This window comes from Rhipicephalus microplus, chromosome X, assembly GCF_043290135.1.
Source record: "Rhipicephalus microplus isolate Deutch F79 chromosome X, USDA_Rmic, whole genome shotgun sequence".
NCBI lineage: Eukaryota > Metazoa > Arthropoda > Arachnida > Ixodida > Ixodidae > Rhipicephalus > Rhipicephalus microplus.
In genome coordinates, this window is record NC_134710.1 from 439,899,902 (window position 1) to 439,918,461 (window position 18,560).

At 45.6% G+C, this 18,560-nt stretch overlaps 1 protein-coding gene across 1 annotated transcript in view; it reads left to right on the forward strand.

The window, feature by feature from the left end:
• Positions 1-18,560, forward strand: part of LOC119161814 (uncharacterized) — a 477,337-nt gene that overhangs the window by 297,192 nt on the left and 161,585 nt on the right. Inside the window, exon 16 of the mRNA XM_037414326.2 lies at positions 17,036-17,317. Coding sequence (XP_037270223.1) covers positions 17,036-17,317 — 282 coding nt within the window. The remainder of the gene's footprint in view (positions 1-17,035; positions 17,318-18,560) is intronic.

Consider the following 18,560-nt stretch of genomic DNA (forward strand, 5'->3'; position numbering starts at 1 on the left):
GCAAACGTTCGCCAGCATCGCTCGCAAAAAGAGGACCACTGCTCAACTGGAGACCCGGGTGCAGCAACCAAATAAAAATGTTGCCATTTTCTCAGAAGAAATGACCCGCCTGTTCTGTCACAAGTACACGGACAAGCCTAAGGAGAAAAAAGTTCGTTTCCTCATGCGAAGAGTCGAACAGGAGCACTTCGCGGGATTGATGAGAAACCCACCGAAGAGCATCCAAAAATTCGTCTCAGAAGTGACAACTATTGAAAAAAAACCTCGAAACGAGCACACGACAGTTCAACCTTGGGTCCAGGCTATGGAGAGATACAACCACTTTGCTCCGATAATATGCTCGAGAACATACGGGCTGTACTGCGCGAAGAACTTCGCCGAATGTTCCCGTCATACCGGCCTCAAGTATCATCGATCGCAGACATCATCAGAGAGGAGATTGAGAAATCAATTGGTATCTCTGAGCAACGCCTCCTAAAAAATTATGCCTAGAACGTCAGCAACGAACGCGCTGCCCTACCCTCTGATTTTACCCTCCGCCTTCGGTACGAAGGCGAGCGTCTCCAACGGCCAGCCCCTGCAAACACAGCAACTGCGAACACAGTTGCCTCCGAGCAGCCGTGATTTCACGTGACACCAGCAGCGCAATGCGCCGAGAAAAACCGGCGTGTGGCGCGTCTGCGACCACTAGCTTCTCTGCTACCAATGCGGGGTAGCCGGTCATACCAACCGCCACTGCCAGTGCCACCATATGAAAATACATGGTATCGCCATCAACGCGCCGCGTTCTCAGTGAGGTAAAAAACCACGTGACATCATTGACAATCTCACCGGAACGCAGAGGACACCCCGAGGATCTTCTGGTTCAACTCCACTTGGCCGCTACCTATCACCGCACTGTCGTCAGTAAACTGGCCTTAGCCGGGGCTGGTCACAAAGCCCGTATCAGGAAGACTAAGGGCAGCAACAGATGGAGGTGCGGTTGCCGCACGATGAACTGTCGAACATCCCCCACCACCCACGACGATGCCAGGACGAAACTTCATGAGCCCGCCGTCACCTCAATGTAGACCCAACGTTGCAAATTCGCAACCAGAACTCCTGGTTAGACAACGTCGAAACAGTGGTGCAAACCATCGTAGCCGTGATCCGATGCCACGACCCCACCGCAACACCAGTGGACGAACTAGCGACCTCAACAATCTCATCGATGGTGACACCGTCCCGCTCCCGTCGACACCGGAGCCGACTATTCCGTAATCAGCGGGACTTTCGCCGCGAAGTTGAAAAACGCTAGAACCACTCGGGAAGGCTCTGAAATCCGCACAGCCGTAGGTCACCTAGTGACACCAGCGGGAATCTGCACAGCGAGAGTGAACATTAACAATCGAATTTATCACGTAAGCTGCGTCGTACATAGATAGCATTGCTCGAGCGACGTCATTCTTCGAATGGACTTCTTGAGCCTCCATGGTGCGGTAATGGACCTGAGAACAAAGTCAATAACACTATCCACAAAAAAAGCACTGTTGCCGCACACATCATCAGGAAGGCACATCTCGAATGTGCTGGAAGACCAAGTCACCATTCCTCCTCGCTCCAGGGTCAGCATTTCCATCGGTACTCAAAAATTAACAGACGTGCAAGGCTTCGCTGAAGGCGACCAACACCTGATGGTCAACCACAAAAATTGCGTCATCAGAAGAATAGCCGAGCTGCGAAGAGGGAACGCAAGAGTGATGTTAACGAACATCAGCAACGAGTACAAGCACGTGAGTAAAGGCCCGATGGTTGTCTGCATCGAAGAGATACTGGAAGCCAGCAATGCTTTCACCCTCATCGATTCCGCCAAATCTACTCCGACAACTGAAAGCCTTCAGCCAGTGTTCGATGTTAATCCGAGCCTTCCGACGTAAAAACAACAGCAGCTCGAAAACCTGCTCCTGAAATACTCGAACTGCTTTTCATCGTCATCGAGAATTCTACAGACCCCCATCGCGAAACATTGAATCGTAATAGAAAAAATGCCAGGCCACTTCGTCAGAGTCCGCACAGAGTTTCGACAAGAGAACGAAAAGTCAAAAAGAAAAGGGTCGACGAAATGCTCCGCGATGACATTGTCCAGCCATCAGAGTCCATGGATGTCACCTGTGGTGCTAGTGAAAAAAAAACGATGAAACATTACGCTTATGCGTTGACCATCGCCCACTCAACAAGATAACAAGAAAGAACGTATACATTCTCTCCCAAATAGACGACACCCTTGATCGACTTCACAACGCCAAATACTTTTCATCGATGAATGGTGGTGGTGGTGGTGGTGGTGGTGCAAAGGCGGTGTTAGCCTGGCCTAAAAGGCCAGCAATCAGTCTGCCCGAGCATATCTTGAATTAAAGGGGTCAGTCACCAAGTAACACTCAGTCTAGTGTCTAGCAGGAAAGTAATCAGGATACGTTGTGCGCTCTTCTTCGTCGCCGTAGGTCCTTCAGTAAAGATGACATCTTCCAATGTCCCGTGACCACCTTTATGCAAGCTGGGTATCATCTCTTTTCTTTCTCTGTCGAACTGCGGGCACAGCCAAATGTTCGATGTCACGGATTTCAACACAAACAGCACAAAACGCGGAAGCGCCTCGCCCAGTCTTGAATGACCAAACTGGCGTGTATGTGAAGTCGATTCTTATGAGATAAAGCAGCGTCTCTTGTTCTCTCGAAAGCCCGTTTATTACGCATGAGTGATGCAGAGTCTTGCGGATCACCCTGAAGGGATTGCGTACAACATTTTGGTTCTTCTAGTAATTTCAAGGAGTTCATATTTTTGGAATACAAGCTCGCGCTTCGCGTGCAAGGGCAACAGCTTTTTCAATGTCTTCAATTCTAACGCGGGATCCTATGCACTGAAATGTACATTGAAGTTCTTACCGATCAGGTGTTTAATGAGCACCACAGATTATCTTGTAAATTTTTCTCTGGGTATCCCTCGATGCAGTCGCAGGGATGCTGACTATGAATCAGCCCGCACTACCACATCTCGTGCAGAAAGCGTTTCCAATTTTCGCAAAGCCACGGTGATTGCTGCGCTTTCAACTGTTGTGACGGCACAACACGACCCAGGCGGCCCCACTATGACACGTCCAGGGATGGTATGCAAAAAGCCGCTGCGCAGCTATCCATCTATGTGCACACCGATCCATCAGGGTAAACTTGCAGGTGACCACGGTAAACGGTGCTCAAATGGTCTAGCACCAGAAACTTCGCTTCTTCAGTTGAAACAGTATGTTTCCTTGGCAGTGTAGGGACCCCCAAGTAACACGCTATTTCTATAAAAGACCACGGTGGGTCGATTTGGCTCCGATGAGGCAACTTCAAGCCTAAATGTCGAAATGTGCACCACGTGAAAAGCCACACGAAAAGCACCACGTGAAAATGTGAGTCAGGCCTTCCTTTTGATGCCAGAGAAGCGCAGTCCCTGTGGAGGACTCGCCAAGTCTTGATAGCTGCGTCAACAAAGCTTGAGACGCCAGGAGGTGGAGTGGTAGAGACACGGCTTCAACGCTGATTTTCTTGTTTGACGTCGCCTGAGGGACTCCAATCGCCAATCGAAGACCATTTCTGTGCACTGCCTCCAAGCGTTCAAACTGGCTCGGTTATGGCAATATCAGCGGCAGCTGGTAAATAATGCGGCTTTTTATGAGCACATCATTCAGCTTTAGCATCGACACAGAATTTTAGCCCGAGCGTACACCCGCCATACTACAAAGAGCGTTAAGTCTATGCACGGATGTGGCCATAATATCATCAACCGATCGATTCCATAGTTACTTGTCATCGATGGGAACGCCCAGGAAACTAACACTTGTCGCACGACGAATGGAATGACCTCTGATACTATACGACAGGTGCGTTGACTTCCGCCACACCCCCGGAAAGAGCATGAAAGCATATTTCTCCACTGACAGAGACAGGCCAAGGGTCGACAAGTGACACTCAAAGATTGAAATGGTACCGTGTGCTATCCGAGCCAGATGTTTGTGTTGGTACCCTGAGATCCAGATGCTGATTCATGAACATAGATTGATATTATAACTGCTTTCAGAGCTACTTTCAGAGTGCCAGGAAGGCTGGTGATGGCAGAGTTAAAAAGCAAGGGAGATAAAACACTCTCTTGTGAAACGTCGAGGGAAACGCTTCCCTCTTCGCTCATGACATTTCTAAGCTTAACCCGGCACACCGGTCTCCGATTTCGGCACACCGGTTTCGGGAAAGAGCATTTCCCGAAACAACCATGGCTTGGAGTCCGTTCACGATGCCTGTTTGAAGCACACAGTCATATGCTTCGGCAACGTTATGTGGATGGCGAGTGTAGAGAAGACATTCACACGGTGGTGCTCGATGACGCTCAGCAGGTTCAAAACAATGTCGTTAGGCGCTAAGCCATGGGCGAAATCCCGTCATACACGTGGGCTATCTTCCTTGTGGCTCAAGGTATCAATTTAGTCTTGTGAATATGAGTTTTCCCATCAACTATGATGCGCATGATATTAGCGATACTGGTCGATATGAGGTGAGGCTCGCAGGGTCTTTTCTGAGATTCAGAACTGGCACCAGCCATGCTGTCTTCTATACAAATGGAATCTCCCCTCTGCTCCAGACATGATTAACTATGTCCCAAAGAGCGCGCCTTCAATCATATGGCTGGTTTGACAGCATCTGATTGCTGATCATATCAACCCACAGCACAGCGTCTTCTTAATTTGTTAAGCGCCATATCCAGCTCTCGAAATGTGACTGGCGTTTACATTGAACGGGATATTTGAAATTGCAAAGGTAGCGCCACTCTTGCTGATCTGCCAGCTGAGTATACGTCTGCGAAATCTTCTTCAAGGGTTTGCAAATCTTTACCTTGTTTCAAAGAAAGTGCTTCCAATGGTCTGTGAGAGCGGGTCTTTAAAGAAAGACTGTTTATGACTCTCGATACCCTTGTCAAGGGTGTGAATGGCGATACACTTTCACAGAAAGCAGGATTGAATTTTGCGTGGTTGTTTTTGTGTGTTGACAAGTGGCAGTATTTATGCGATTATACTCAGTTTTAGCCGATAGGTTTCCTATTTTCCTCACGAGCTGCTGCTCCGCTCTTCTACATGCTGCGCACAGGTTCTTTAACTGCAAGTCAGGAGCAGGGAAATGATCGGGCAATTTCAGTAGCGATGTAGCCGTCGCTTACTTCGACACTTGTCTGCCAATAGCTCACTAGAGGATTCCTCCAGTGCTGTTCTGTACGTCTCTCAGTGAGTCATATTGCAGAAATGCCGACAAGGGGTCCCAAATCAAATAATATTGATGGATATGGGGAATAATTGTCGCTGCCCATTCTGTCTCCGTCTGTGACCGTTGCCGATGATACCAGAAGGTCCGCGGAGTGTAGTACAAGGTCTATCACACTTGATGAGTCCGGTGTCCGAAAAACTGTTGGTTAGCCATCATTCGCCACTTAAGTCAGCAGCATCCACTGCCGTTAAAGTTCCTTGCCTCGGGAGTCAGCACTCGAAGTTCCCCAGAGTGGGTGATGTGCGTTTAAGTCACCACAGACTATTCGAAGAGCGAGGCACCGAGTGCAAGTGTCCTATAGGAGAGCCTTCATGGAGACCTTCTTGCGTGGACCTATTTAAGCCAATAATACAATCAGTTTTCAGTTTCCTATGCAGACTTGCACCGCAGTGACTTCCAGTGAGTTTTAACAGAGGTATTGCACTGGCAATGCGACGTGAGTCACTTGCCGTCTTTTGTATATCGTGGCGCTTCTATTTGCGAAGGATGGTATGCTCGCATTGCAATGTCGGATATATCCTGTGAGCATCGTTCCATTTGGAAAGCCGGCTTCGGAGAGGGCTAAAAATTGTATTAGAATGTCTCGCAGGAATAAGTTAGGTTCACCCAGATGCTGCAGAAAACCGGCACATTTCAATTGCAGTATTAAGGGCACTTTTGAGAAACGGAATGGGCCAGGTTGGCGAGATATTGTCAATATTCTACTGCGTATACGTGGAAGCAGAGCACAGTATCACTGATTCGAGTGCCAGTACTGCTTTCAATATATCCTTAGTAGAACTCGCTGGCATCTTTGTGACGTGTGAGCGTAGTGCCGTGAACATAGCTCGAATCACATGCCCGATGTTTTCCTTCTGATTGATTTCAGTTGCCTTAAGTCGGTTCAATGCAGCCACATAGGTGTGCTTGGTGGACTCTAGGACACGTTCTTAAGCAACAGTATTCAGTTTTGTTGGCTCAGTTACGTCTCGTGTAGGTTTTAGGCGCGGAAAAGTTTCTGCATGGTCGTTATCTAAGCCACTACGTTGTGACACGTTGGTTGTATTTTTTCTGTTTGTTGGTTCGAGTACAGTCTTCGGGCCGAGAACAAACATAATATTTCTTCGACGAGCGGCTGTGCGTGCTAGACGTCGGCCGTAGCTAGCTGGATGGTCGCTGCTGCAGTTAGCGTGTACAAGTTTTTCTTTACTTGTACAGGGCTTGAACTCATGAGGACCTCCACTGCGCTTGCACCTGGGTTCTCCAAGACAATGCTTAGCGACATGCCTGAAACGCTGACATTTGCAACAACGTGGCGGTGTCTCCGTGTAGTCTTCCAGCTCATGTCTGACAAAACCAAGGTTAACCGGAAACTTAAGTTACCGGGATAGCCACGGGAGGCCCCTACTTGTCCACGCGTGCGCGCAATCACACTGGAAAAAGCCACGCATTCGAAGGAAAGAAAAGTGCTCAAGGTCACGAGGCGCAGTAGTGTCTTTTCCCTGCCACCTCTCTCTCCTTAGCTTCCAGCGCTTTTGTCGAGACGAGAGAAGAGATAATGCAATTGCAGCATGCGTCAAACCTTTGTAACTCCACTCGCACTGGACACATTCTCAAAATTTTCGCGGCGTTCAATTTGTGAGACAATAGGCTCTTCTAGTGAATATATTTTATTGTTATTCGAAAATATGTTTCAGGATTCTTTTAACGCTTTTTGTTCAAAAGGTGTCACGACGAAAACGAGCCCATTTGGTGATAATAGCACCTGGTGGTCCAATTTACTGTGTGCGTGTTTTTGTGCGTGTCTGTGTAGGTGACAAAACATATGAATAAGTATGCACTTAGCGGTCGAAGGGTGCACTAGGGGTCACATTCCGCTATCGCGTTCAACTCTTAAAGGCGAAGCTTAAGCGTCCCCCAAATCCCGTGTGCTCAGATTTGGGTGCACGTTAAAGAACCCCAGGTGGTCTAAATTTCCGGAGCTCTCCACTGCGGCGTCTCTCATAATCATATGGTAGATTTGGGACGTTAAACCCCACATATCAATCAATTGAGGGTCTCCCAATTTTTATTTTTGCTTTCTTACAATATTACTGCACTTTCAACTTCTGTTAAAGAATCGGGACGATGCCTTTTACGGAGAGGAGCAACGCCACGTTCCTTCCTCAAGTTTTTTTATTACTCCGTTACGCTGAACGCGATTCTTAGTGCAAACCAAGCCTACAGTGTTCGAGAAGCTTCAGGACTGCAGTAGATTGTTTTGTTGAGATTACGCCCACTTCGTGAGCATTGCATATTATTCTGAAATCTACGTCGCTGCTAACGCTACCACGAGAATGTTCGATGGCAAGAGTATAAATGCCGTCACGCTTCGCCTTTTGTCAGTTGATCGACGGCTGACACGGCGTTCGCCGCTATCAGTGCAAGTGTGCTACTGTAACTCGAACTTCCGTTTACCAGGCACATTTTCGCCAAAATAAACAGTTTGATCTCACCACCCAGTCTCCTGCCTTCAGCCTTGTCACGAGCCCGTGACAATATAGGCTGGTGCACACCAGCGACTAGCACCGGTTGTGCGACCATTTGCGAATGGTCGCAAATAGTCGCGAACAGTTGCAAACGGTCGCAAAGCGACTGCTTTGGCTAGTCGCTTTCTGACCGTTTTTTCAGTCACGCGACTGCAGTCGCAAAGCTGCTGGAACCAATAAGCGATGCTCAATTTTTGTTCTTTGTTTTTTCATTGCGCTGGCGAGAACTGATAAAAAACAAGAAATGCGGAGTGCTCGATTTGCTTCACTCACTCAGCTAGCGGCGATCAGCTTATTGGCGCTGGTCTCTATAGTTTTCGCTGATAACGAGATCCGGACGTGACTCTCCGCTATTGCGACTTCCGGTCTCTCGCATGCAGCCTCTGCCGGTGTGAACACCAGTTGCGTTTTGGTCGGCAGTCGCAAATGATAACGCTACTGCTGCTAGTCACCAGTGTACACCAGCCTTATAAGCAAAAGACAGACAACATTATATTTCCACCTCATTCAAATGTGCCGTTTCAAACAGTACAGGCTGTTTCACACTTAAGGAGATTCTCGGAGTGCGTGGCATTGCGATGCGGCGAGAGCCTCAACCACGCAGCGTAACTGCTCGCGCGTGCGCAGATGATTCAGGAGGGTAGTTATAAACAGCGTCGTTTGCTACGACTGCTCTTTCTTGCCGCATTTCTAGCGAGCGCGCGCATATGTCATTGTTATTGCAAGAACTGAGCTAATAATGTGAACTAAACATTGTGCGACCTCTTCATGAGTTTGCGCACCTTATGTGTGCAAGTTTCAATGCACTTCACGTGCACTGCTTCTTCGAGAGGCCATGAAATGATGGCTCTAATCACAAGCCATAATGAAATTGAAAATGTCTGGGGCTTCATGAAAATGTCGCTGGCACACCATTCTCTATACGGGCTGTGCGAGGATCGGTTGCGGCTGCACATGACACGAAGAAAAAAAAGCGCGCGCAAATGCTTCGTTCTTTTTTTATTTCTATTTCGTTCTTTCTTAGTGGCTAAGGTACTCGGCTGCTGACCCGCAGGTCGCGGGATCAAATCCTGGCTGCGGCAGCTGCCTTTCCGATGGAGGCGGAAATGTTATAGGCTCGTGTGCTCAGATATAGGTGCACGTTGAAAAACAACAGCTGGTCGAAATTTCCAGAGTCATCCACTACGGCGTCTCTTATATTCATATGGTGGTTTTATTGTGCCTCGTTTCTGGTGTGATCTGCTACCTAATGAATCATAAAAATTTCTCGTCATTGCACATTTCTCTTTTTCTTATTAGATATTTTAGCCATCCGACATTCAGAACTTCTGTTTTGGCGCAGTTGAAGTGGACTCCCGATACGAATTGCTGCACACCTTATGGCTTTCGCAGCACTTTCGGTCATGATGAGGTCAGTTTTCAGAAATTCCCTCGGGATGAGATGGTGGCCGCAAATGGGTCTCTGCCGTTGCAAAAAAAAACGAATACTGCGCTCCTCAGTTGTGACACTCAATTAGAAGCCCGCTTAATTCGGCAGGCCGAAGACGCCGCCAAGGCCCATGGTATCATGGCCATCATCTAGGTTTGGTCTACCCTTCACATCTCGCATCTGAGTGGGGAAGACGATCTCTCTGCTAATTGAATGAAGTTTTTTATCATCATCATCATCATCATCAAACTTACGAGATAAAGTCTCCTATCCTCGAAGCACTTCTGTGACAGCGAATGCTTAGAACCTCTGCTTCTATGCAGTCACTGGGACTGCCGAGGAAGTGTGTGCGACTGAATGGCGATGTGATTCCTTCTGTGTTTTCTATCTATCTATCTATCTATCTATCTATCTATCTATCTATCTATCTATCTATCTATCTATCTCTCTATCTATCTATCTATCTATCTATCTATCTGTCTATCTATCTATCATCTATCTATCTATCTATCCGCGTAAGTCTGGCTCCTCTCGTGATCACCCCCTTCAGGTAATCCAAAAACGTAGTATGAAAGTGGACGACGAATTTGCCATTACGGCTCACTAATATTTACATAAATAACACACATGTGGCACATACTCGCCGGCGGGTACGTATCACAGGTGAGGTAACTGACGGTGTATATCTACTTAGGAATGACAACAGCAGATGTGGGTAATGTACAAGTGTGAGTGTGAAGAAAAAACTAACATCCGCAGCGTTGACTCAACGTATGCAAAAAATGAGTGTCCGGGTTACCACAGGAGTTTAATTCCTGCATTCATCGACTCCGAAGGTAAAGGCGCGATCAAAAGTGTGCAGACCACGGGATCGCGTGGCAGAATGCATCGATGCGCCAGCTAGCGACGAGACATGACGAGCACCTACTGGAAGGCGCATGCGCGTCCTGTCTTATCACTTGGCTTCTCATGTCGCTCTGTCGGACGTGGTTACGGTGCTAGTAACCAAAAGGACAACCGGGTGTCGCTTTCTATGCTCTATTGAAACTGTGCTGTGATTTTTTGGTTGCGGCTGTGACGGGGCCAGTTCAAGCGCCGGCTCACATTGTTATTGACAAGGGTTGATTAGAAAAAGGAAGCTTAGCAAGCATCGCACAACATGACGGAGCCAAACGCACATTAAAATTTTGCAGGACAGTTTGCGTTTGTCGGGCTAATCCAGGTGGCACCTAAATGAGCTTAGTTATGTCAAAGTTAACGTAGCCGAAATTACTTAATTGCAGTCGAGCAGTTTATGACAGAAATAGGGCAGGCATAAGTAGGTTAACTTAGGCCATGTTCACCTTGGTGTTTTCATGTTAAGCGAAGTTAGGCTTAGATGAGCCCAGATGAGTTCAAATAAGTATAGCCAAATTTTATTAAGCAAAGTTGATCATGCTTGTCTTCAACCTAGCTCTTAAAAATTTGTCTATACAAGGCAAACCGTATCGCGGCCATTTAATCCATGTCGACTTCCCCATAAACCCACAGAAAGCAAGACCCGGAAGATACTAAATACTATTTACTTACTACATAATAATTAAGATAATTTATTTCAGATTAGTGCTACCTAATATGAATACTAATTGTGACTGAGTATTAGTCCTAAATACATTTAAAGTACCCTGTATACTGTAACTCCACGTGGCATACTAAGCATAAATATGCATAGCTGAGGTAATTAGGCAAACACCAAGGTAATTATGGTAATTATAAAAAATTATTAAGCTTGAATGGTCGTAGACTCATCAAACGAATAGGGTTACGATAAGCTTTGAATAGGTAACATTTTATTAAAACACAAAAAATGACCTAATTAACCTAAAAGAGAATCCAAGCTCAGCAAGATGCTGACTACTCCTGACCGAGTCAAGTCTCATTTACCTGAATATAAATCAAATTAGCCCTAACTATATTCATAAATATTACTGAATAATGTGCGTGACATCGGAGCACAACGGAAGTACCCGAGTTTGATGTGACAGAATTATGCAAATAACGCCTCGATCCGCCAAATATAGACATCTCTTGCTGCATAGGACAATTTTGAGAGTAAAGGTATTTATTTCGCGTGTATATCAACGTTTTATTATTTGGCTACATCAACTTTGACTGAACTAAGCTCATTTTGGTGCAACTTGGATTAGCTCGACAAAGGCAAGCTGGCCTGAGAAAATTTAATTTCGTGCGTTTGGCTTCGTCAGGTTGTGCGATGGCTTCTCACTATGCTTCCTTGTCCTAATCAACCATTGTCAAGAACAACGCGAGCTGGCACTTGAACCGGCCTCGTTGCAGCCGCTACGTAAAAAAAGAACGGCACAGATTCGATGAAGCATAGAAAGCGACACCCAGTGGTCGTTTTGGCTATGAGCACCGTAACCGCGTCTGACAGAGCGACATGAGAAGCCAAGTGATAAGGCAGATGCGCATGCGCCCTACAGCAGGTGTATCGTCATGTCTCGTTGCTAGCTGGCACGTCCATGCATTCTGCCACGCAATTCCGTGGTCTGCATACTTTTGAACACACCTGTACGTGCCATCTGCTAATTGCTGACAGTGAAAGCTATACAGGGTGTTTCAAGAAATGTGTCCAATGTTGTTTAAAAATCAGCCAAAGAAGCTATTCGCCCACTGTCTACATTGTTGCTTTTTCTGTAGCCGCAGACATATTAGGAAGGCTAAAGACATCATCTGTAACGGTAATTAGGGAATTCTAATTACTTAGCTTTTAATTAGCGGAGTTTTGCAGTCAAGAAATTTCGGAGAATAGAAGTCTTTGTTCCAAAAAATCTATTGCTACTTCGATTACAGAAAAGCAGCCTCTACTAATAGCTACTAACTGGTGAAATTCTCCTAAATTATGTGGCGAAACCGAAACTGACGGGCCAAAGAGCGCGTTAAACAGACGACTACAATGACGTCAGTGTTCAAAACAGTGATTAGAGAGCTGAAGTTCTTCCCCAGTCGATAACGTATGAGTGTCATGCGTTCTGCATGTACGAGCGGTGCCCAAACACTTGAAGGTTGATGTAACAACGTTCCCGCATTCACTTGCGCACTTTCGCGTATTGGTTTAGGTTTTACCGCAAACTTGTGCAGAGTTTTTTTATTACCCAGTTATTACGAAAGGCCGCTTTTCTGACTACTCAAAACGACAATCGGTTTTTCACATGAAGGACTTCATTTATCTCACTTTACTTCACTCTCTAACCCCATTAACTAAAAAGTTAAGGGTTTTAACTTTGCTAATTATCGTTACAAATAACATCTTCAACCCCGGTAGGGTCCTTGCCACAATATAGAAGGAAACTTTGAAGACATCGAGCAAATAGCGCATTTTCCTGGTTTTAAAGTATACTGAATGCATTCTTGAAATACCCTGTTTATGGCTAGATCAAATGTAAAAGTGTTCTGTACGAGAAGAGCTAAAGGTCTTCATTGGCTAATTCGTCAGTTACGTTTTTCGCTACGTCGCAACAAGTGTGCGTCATTGTTAGTCTCATAAGCCAGAACGTTTATTCATTTGCAGCTGTGCATGACGCTCAGAGTGCGTGCATCAGTTCTAACACAGTGTCCTTCAAGGAAGTTTTAAAATGTTCAGCGCAATCTCTGAGAGTGTGTCACTTCATGAGCGCCGCACGTAGATTGGGACTTGGAAAGAAAAGAATGTAGATGTGAGAGAGGAGGAAAACGTAATATGGAAAAGGAGTTACTGATTCGGCACCATGCGGTTAGCGGGGGTGGGGGGGGGGGGTCGAGTGATTTCATTTTAGGAAAAACCGAAACATAAAAAAATGGAAGTGTAGTGTGCAATAACTGCCTCTCAGAAGACGGAACCTCAGCCGATACACTTAAAGGGGAACGGGGACTGAAGAGACAGTGAAAGTAAAGAACAATTTCGATAAAACACAAAAAAAAAACAGAGGTCCTGTCGTTCCAAAAAAAAATGAAGCAGAGATGATGGGAAAGGAAATAATTCGGCCCTACCCTGTCGGCGTGCGCACGCGTCGCCTCTCAGCTACAGTGTTATAGAAGGATCTACAGTGGATCAGTGAGACAGTCAATGTTCGCTGAAACAGATGCAGTTGTCCGGGCAAAACCACTGTACCGGGTGGTGTATGATCGGAGAGGCTTCCGAGTCACATCCAAGTGAAGAAACAGCATATTATGCAGCACAGGGCAACTTAAACGCGTTCCAAGAATTGACCGACGCCCACTTTTGGCCGGAGTTTCTCCACCGGCTTTTGCTGTGGCGTCTGAATCCATTTATGGCCGGAAGTTTCGCCCTTGCTGGTTAACGATTCGTATAGAATGCGTGGGCGGTAATTTTTTTCACAGCCAGAGGAGTCTGGCGCTTTGTTGTTTGTTACTGTGGTAACGGGCTGATCACCGCAATAGATGGAATAGCAACGATAATGTAGAAGCTTACCTATCGTAAGATATTACAGCTCAATTTGTTGGCGGCGTTTTACACCGCCAGTGTTGAGTGAAATGTGGTCATGTGACCCCACGAAGAATAAAGTATTTTATGTTTTTGCCGTTCGAAATTTTAGGTCGAGTAACATCAGTCTATCTGCCCATATCAGAGGAGTTATCGCGCTATTATTCTTTTCATTCTTCACTCTAAGCAGCCCACTAGTAAAACTTTGTGGCTTGGGTAGCATTGGAGGATTCCTTTGAGGATTCTCTGTGTCATCCCCTTACCGACCTGATAAAAAGATTTTGTCGGCAGCCTATTACAACACAGGTGTGGCTTCAGTCCTGCTAAGTTATTTTTACTATGAAGCTTTCCAAATACGACCAAGAGAACATGTCATTACAGGATGCTTATTTCAGGTCAAATCACCTACCTTATTTTACAGCAAGATCAATCTTCCTCACTGCCTTCGTTCCGCCGTGGTGAATCAGTGTTTACAGATTTTGGCTCCTGGCACGTAGGTCTTTAGGTAAATCCCGACCCCAGTGGTCGCATTTCAATGGAGCAAAAATGGTAGAACCCTGTGTGCTGTGTGATGTGAACTCGGGTCATGAAACACATTTTGGGCGAATTTTCCGAAACCCTCTACCATAGATCGCAAAACTTGTGGAGCCCACTCATACTCACTCACGAAATATATTTTGGGCCCCGCCACGGTGGTCCAGTGGCTCAGGTACTTAGCTGCTGACCCGCACGTTGCGGGATCAATTCCTGGCTGCGGCTGCTGCATTTACGATGGAGGCAGAAATGTTGTAGGCTCGTGTTCTCAGATTCGGGTTCACGCTAAAGAACCCTAGGCATTCGAAATTTACTGAGCCCTCCACCGCAGCGTCTCTTATAATTATATGGTGGTTTTGGAACGTTAAATATCATATATCAATCAAATCAAATCAACAAAATATATTTAGGGCTTCGGACTTATTCAGACACAGACTCACCAAAAAGTTCCTCAGGAGGACACATTTAGAACCACACTCATGAAATGTTTCTTCAAACGGACTCACTTGGACTTAAAGTCATAAAAACGTTGCTCTGCAGAACTCACTCTGACTCAGACTCACTACTAAATCTGAGTCTGGGTGAGTCCCATTCAGTCGACTCATGAGTCGAGCACCTCTTCCAACGATGGCTTCAATGTTCTATAATGGCAATTTCTCGCGTAATCGGAACTGTTCTTGGCCACCTTCGATACAGTACCTTCGAAAGCTAATTGTGAAATCTCGCTGACCCGTAAGGTCATTCGTCTTGGAAATGATATCAACGTAATATATATGTTTATCAAGAACTTGTTTGGAAAAGTTACGGGGAGGATGTCCAAGAAGCCCCTTAAGTTTTCACACATGTCATCAATAAATATTGTAATAATGCATGAACGATACTCTTTTCGACTACGAGTTAGTAGACGAGAGTATAAATGTGATTCCTAGTAATGCTGAGAGTAATGCTGAAGATGAGTAGATAGGACCATACATCGCAAAAAAAGTGGAGTTTACTCATACTCACTCAAGAAATATATCTTGCGCTTGGTCTCCCTCGGACGTAGACTCACCAAAATTTTATTCGGCGGAATTCACTTGGACTCGCAATCACAAATATTTTTTTCAAGCGGACTCACTTTAACTCAGACTAACCGAAATAAAACTCGCCCTTGCTCACTCAGGTTCAGACTCTCGGCTTGATCTGGGTCTGAGCGAGTTCAAGTGAGTTGACTCGTGCGTGAGTTTATCAACCTATTCCTTCCACTGAGGCATACTTCATAATCATGTGGTAGTTTTAGCCCGTATTAGTATAAGGAGCGGAGCTCCTTCAGGTCAGAGCTTGTCTATTGCCCGGCGTTGGCATAAGCCGTGGCCAAAACTGAGATTGACGATGATCCTAAAGACAATAAAGAAGCAGCGCGTTCCAGGCCGGCACATCCCATTCAAGAATAACCCACGTTATACCAACTTAACCCACACGCCAGGTTCCGGCACATTACATACCAGATAACCATCATATGCCATGATGATGATGATGACACTGAAGACAATGAACATGATGATGACAGTCCCCGAACACTGGACTGGTTTGTGCAGATGATGTCTGTATATGCTCTGAGTAGGAGCATCATGTTTCTTCTTATTATTATTAATATTATTGTTGTTGTTGTTGTTTGTCTAGTTGTTGTTGGTATCGACGGTTCTAATTTATTTTTGTCCTATACGTCTATGCATTTCCACGTGCTAGTGACGTTGACGAAAGCAGCAAGCACATTGGTAAATACGAAACTTTATGTTTGGGTGCAGTAGTACCGGGGAAATAAAAATTTAAACTAGAGGTATTGCACGTTCTACACTAATAGTGGCGTATTTGGTATCGGCGGTTGATCATTTGCCAAGTAGTAAAAGACGATGGTACTTAAGCATGTGCCCCAAAAGTTTCGTATCCGCATAAATTTCAAAAGAAACTCTAATGCTGCCGTTGTATGTACAATCATAAAGATTGTCAAATGACCTGCAATGTCACGATAATGTGGTTTGCTGAAGGTTAAGCTTCATATGTAGAGGGATGGTAACATAAAAAATTGAAAGAAAGGAACACTCGTGAAAATGATATCATCTGGTCAGGGAAGATTTAAAACAGACGAAAAAAAGACTTTTCTGTTGCCTCATGCTAAATACTAAATAACTGAATAATTTATATTCATAATGTGATTGTAGGTGTGCTGAATAAAGTATTGCAGGCATCTCGCCAAAGCGAATTATACCGAGTCATTTAAGCTCTGTGTATCGTATTGTTGAGCAACAAATTGTTACTACAGAGTCACGCCATGTGAAGTAAATTGAGTCACATAAGTCACATAAAGAGTCGTCCTCAAAACTAGGTCCTAAGGTACTTATTTACGTTGAAGTCGCCAACTGGTCTAAAGGGTTTAGGCTTGTAGATGTGTATATTGTTCCGTCACCATTATGATCAATAGTAGTCTATTATTGAGTAACGTTTTGACGTGTGCTTTATTGTAATTGTGGATGCCTGAATGTCGGTGTTTTTACGGTGTTGACAATTTATTTGTTCTTCTTAACCTTTCGTTTTGTCATTTGCTTTGATCATAGGGTGCTTATATGTCGGCGTTTTTACGTTGTTGTGATGTTTCATTATTATATGCGTAGTGTTCCTCTTGTTGACCTTTTGTTAATGATTTATTTTGTCATAGTATGCGCACGGACAAGCCTCACCCCTAAATTGCCCGCCCCTAAAATGCACATTCTTGTGACAGGTACACCATGGCTGCGTGTTGAGCGCCGAGACAGGGGCCAGCGTGTAGTGCTCACGTGCCGCGTCTCAGCTGAAATCATTCCCGGTAGCCTCCTCTGGTACAAGGACGGCATCGCTGTACAAGGTGACCGGGTCAGGACAGCGGACGGCAATGATACCACGCTGGTTATCGAGAGAACTACACCAGAGAATCCTTACTTGCAGGGTTATTACTGGTGCGAAGGCATAAATGTTGCCGACTTTCGACCTGCGGAGTCAAAGAAAACACTCGTTCGCTTTCAAGGTGAGAACAAAGAGTTTATCTGCCCAGAAGTCTGTGCAGAAGCACAACTATGACAATTGGCGTTTTGAAGCAATTTCAGTGTAAACATAAGGTGAAATACGTGGCAGGCCACCATGATGAGTTTGTATTTTTGTGAAGTGTTCTTAGCATTTATTTTTTAACAGTGGCTGTACACTTTCACCCAAATAGACGCCAGACTCTGCCCAAGTGGCGCTGCGAAAAACGTTGACACCAGCACCTCCATCGCCGCACCGGTCATAAATAAGTAGTGCAGAGAGTCGTCTGAAAGCGAACGTGCATAGGACCTCGTTTCTGCTGGTTTCGAGGCGCAGTTTCCTGAAATTGAAGGATATGGCAAGCGTCTTCATTCAATCCAACCTCGCTTCAGAAAAGTAGAAAGGTCATCAAATTGAACTGCAAGTACAATACAACAAAAGTTGCTTCAGTTATTTCGACGTGCGGCAAGTTGCATTTTATGTGCAAGCGAGCATCATGTCATTCAGAGTTCGAGGCAAGCACTCAGGCGTGCATTCTGTACCGTCTAGATGCATTAAAATTGGTCATAAAGATGATTCCGAAGCAATTAAGTGTATACAGACGAGCAATCATCCTTAAGATCAATAGTACTAAGGTCGTTTTATCTGGTACAAATAGCCCTGGCAAATTCCGCCTTTGCAGTTGCATCTTCCATTGATGTGTGGCTTCTTGTGCGTTGAACTCTTTTATTACGCATGCTAGAATCTTTTGTTGACAGTTGTCTTTTTTTATATACTGCAATAGTGAATACATGCGCGCTCATTCATTTTCTCGGTGCCCCCGCCGCGGTGGTCTAGTGGCTAAGGTACTCGGCTGCTGACCCGCAGGTCGCGGGTTCGTATCCCGGCTGCGGCGGCTGCATTTCCGATGGAGGCGGAAATGTTGTAGGCCCGTGTGCTCAGATTTGGGTGCACGTTAAAGAACCCCAGGTGGTCGAAATTTCCGGAGCTTTCTACTACGGCGTCTCTCATAATCATATGGTGGTTTTGGGACGTTAAACCCCACATATCAATGAATCATTTTCTCGGCGAAAAACGAAAGGCAAAACCGCGGCCTCCGAGATAGCTTCCGCAATCGCGGAGACCAAATGCTAAAAAAACCCGGTCTTGCTAACGATCATTTTGCGATTTACTTGTATGACGCACTTGTTCCTATTTCCAAGGTAAAGCACGAACTTATTGCCGTCAAATCTCTACGTTCGTAATGC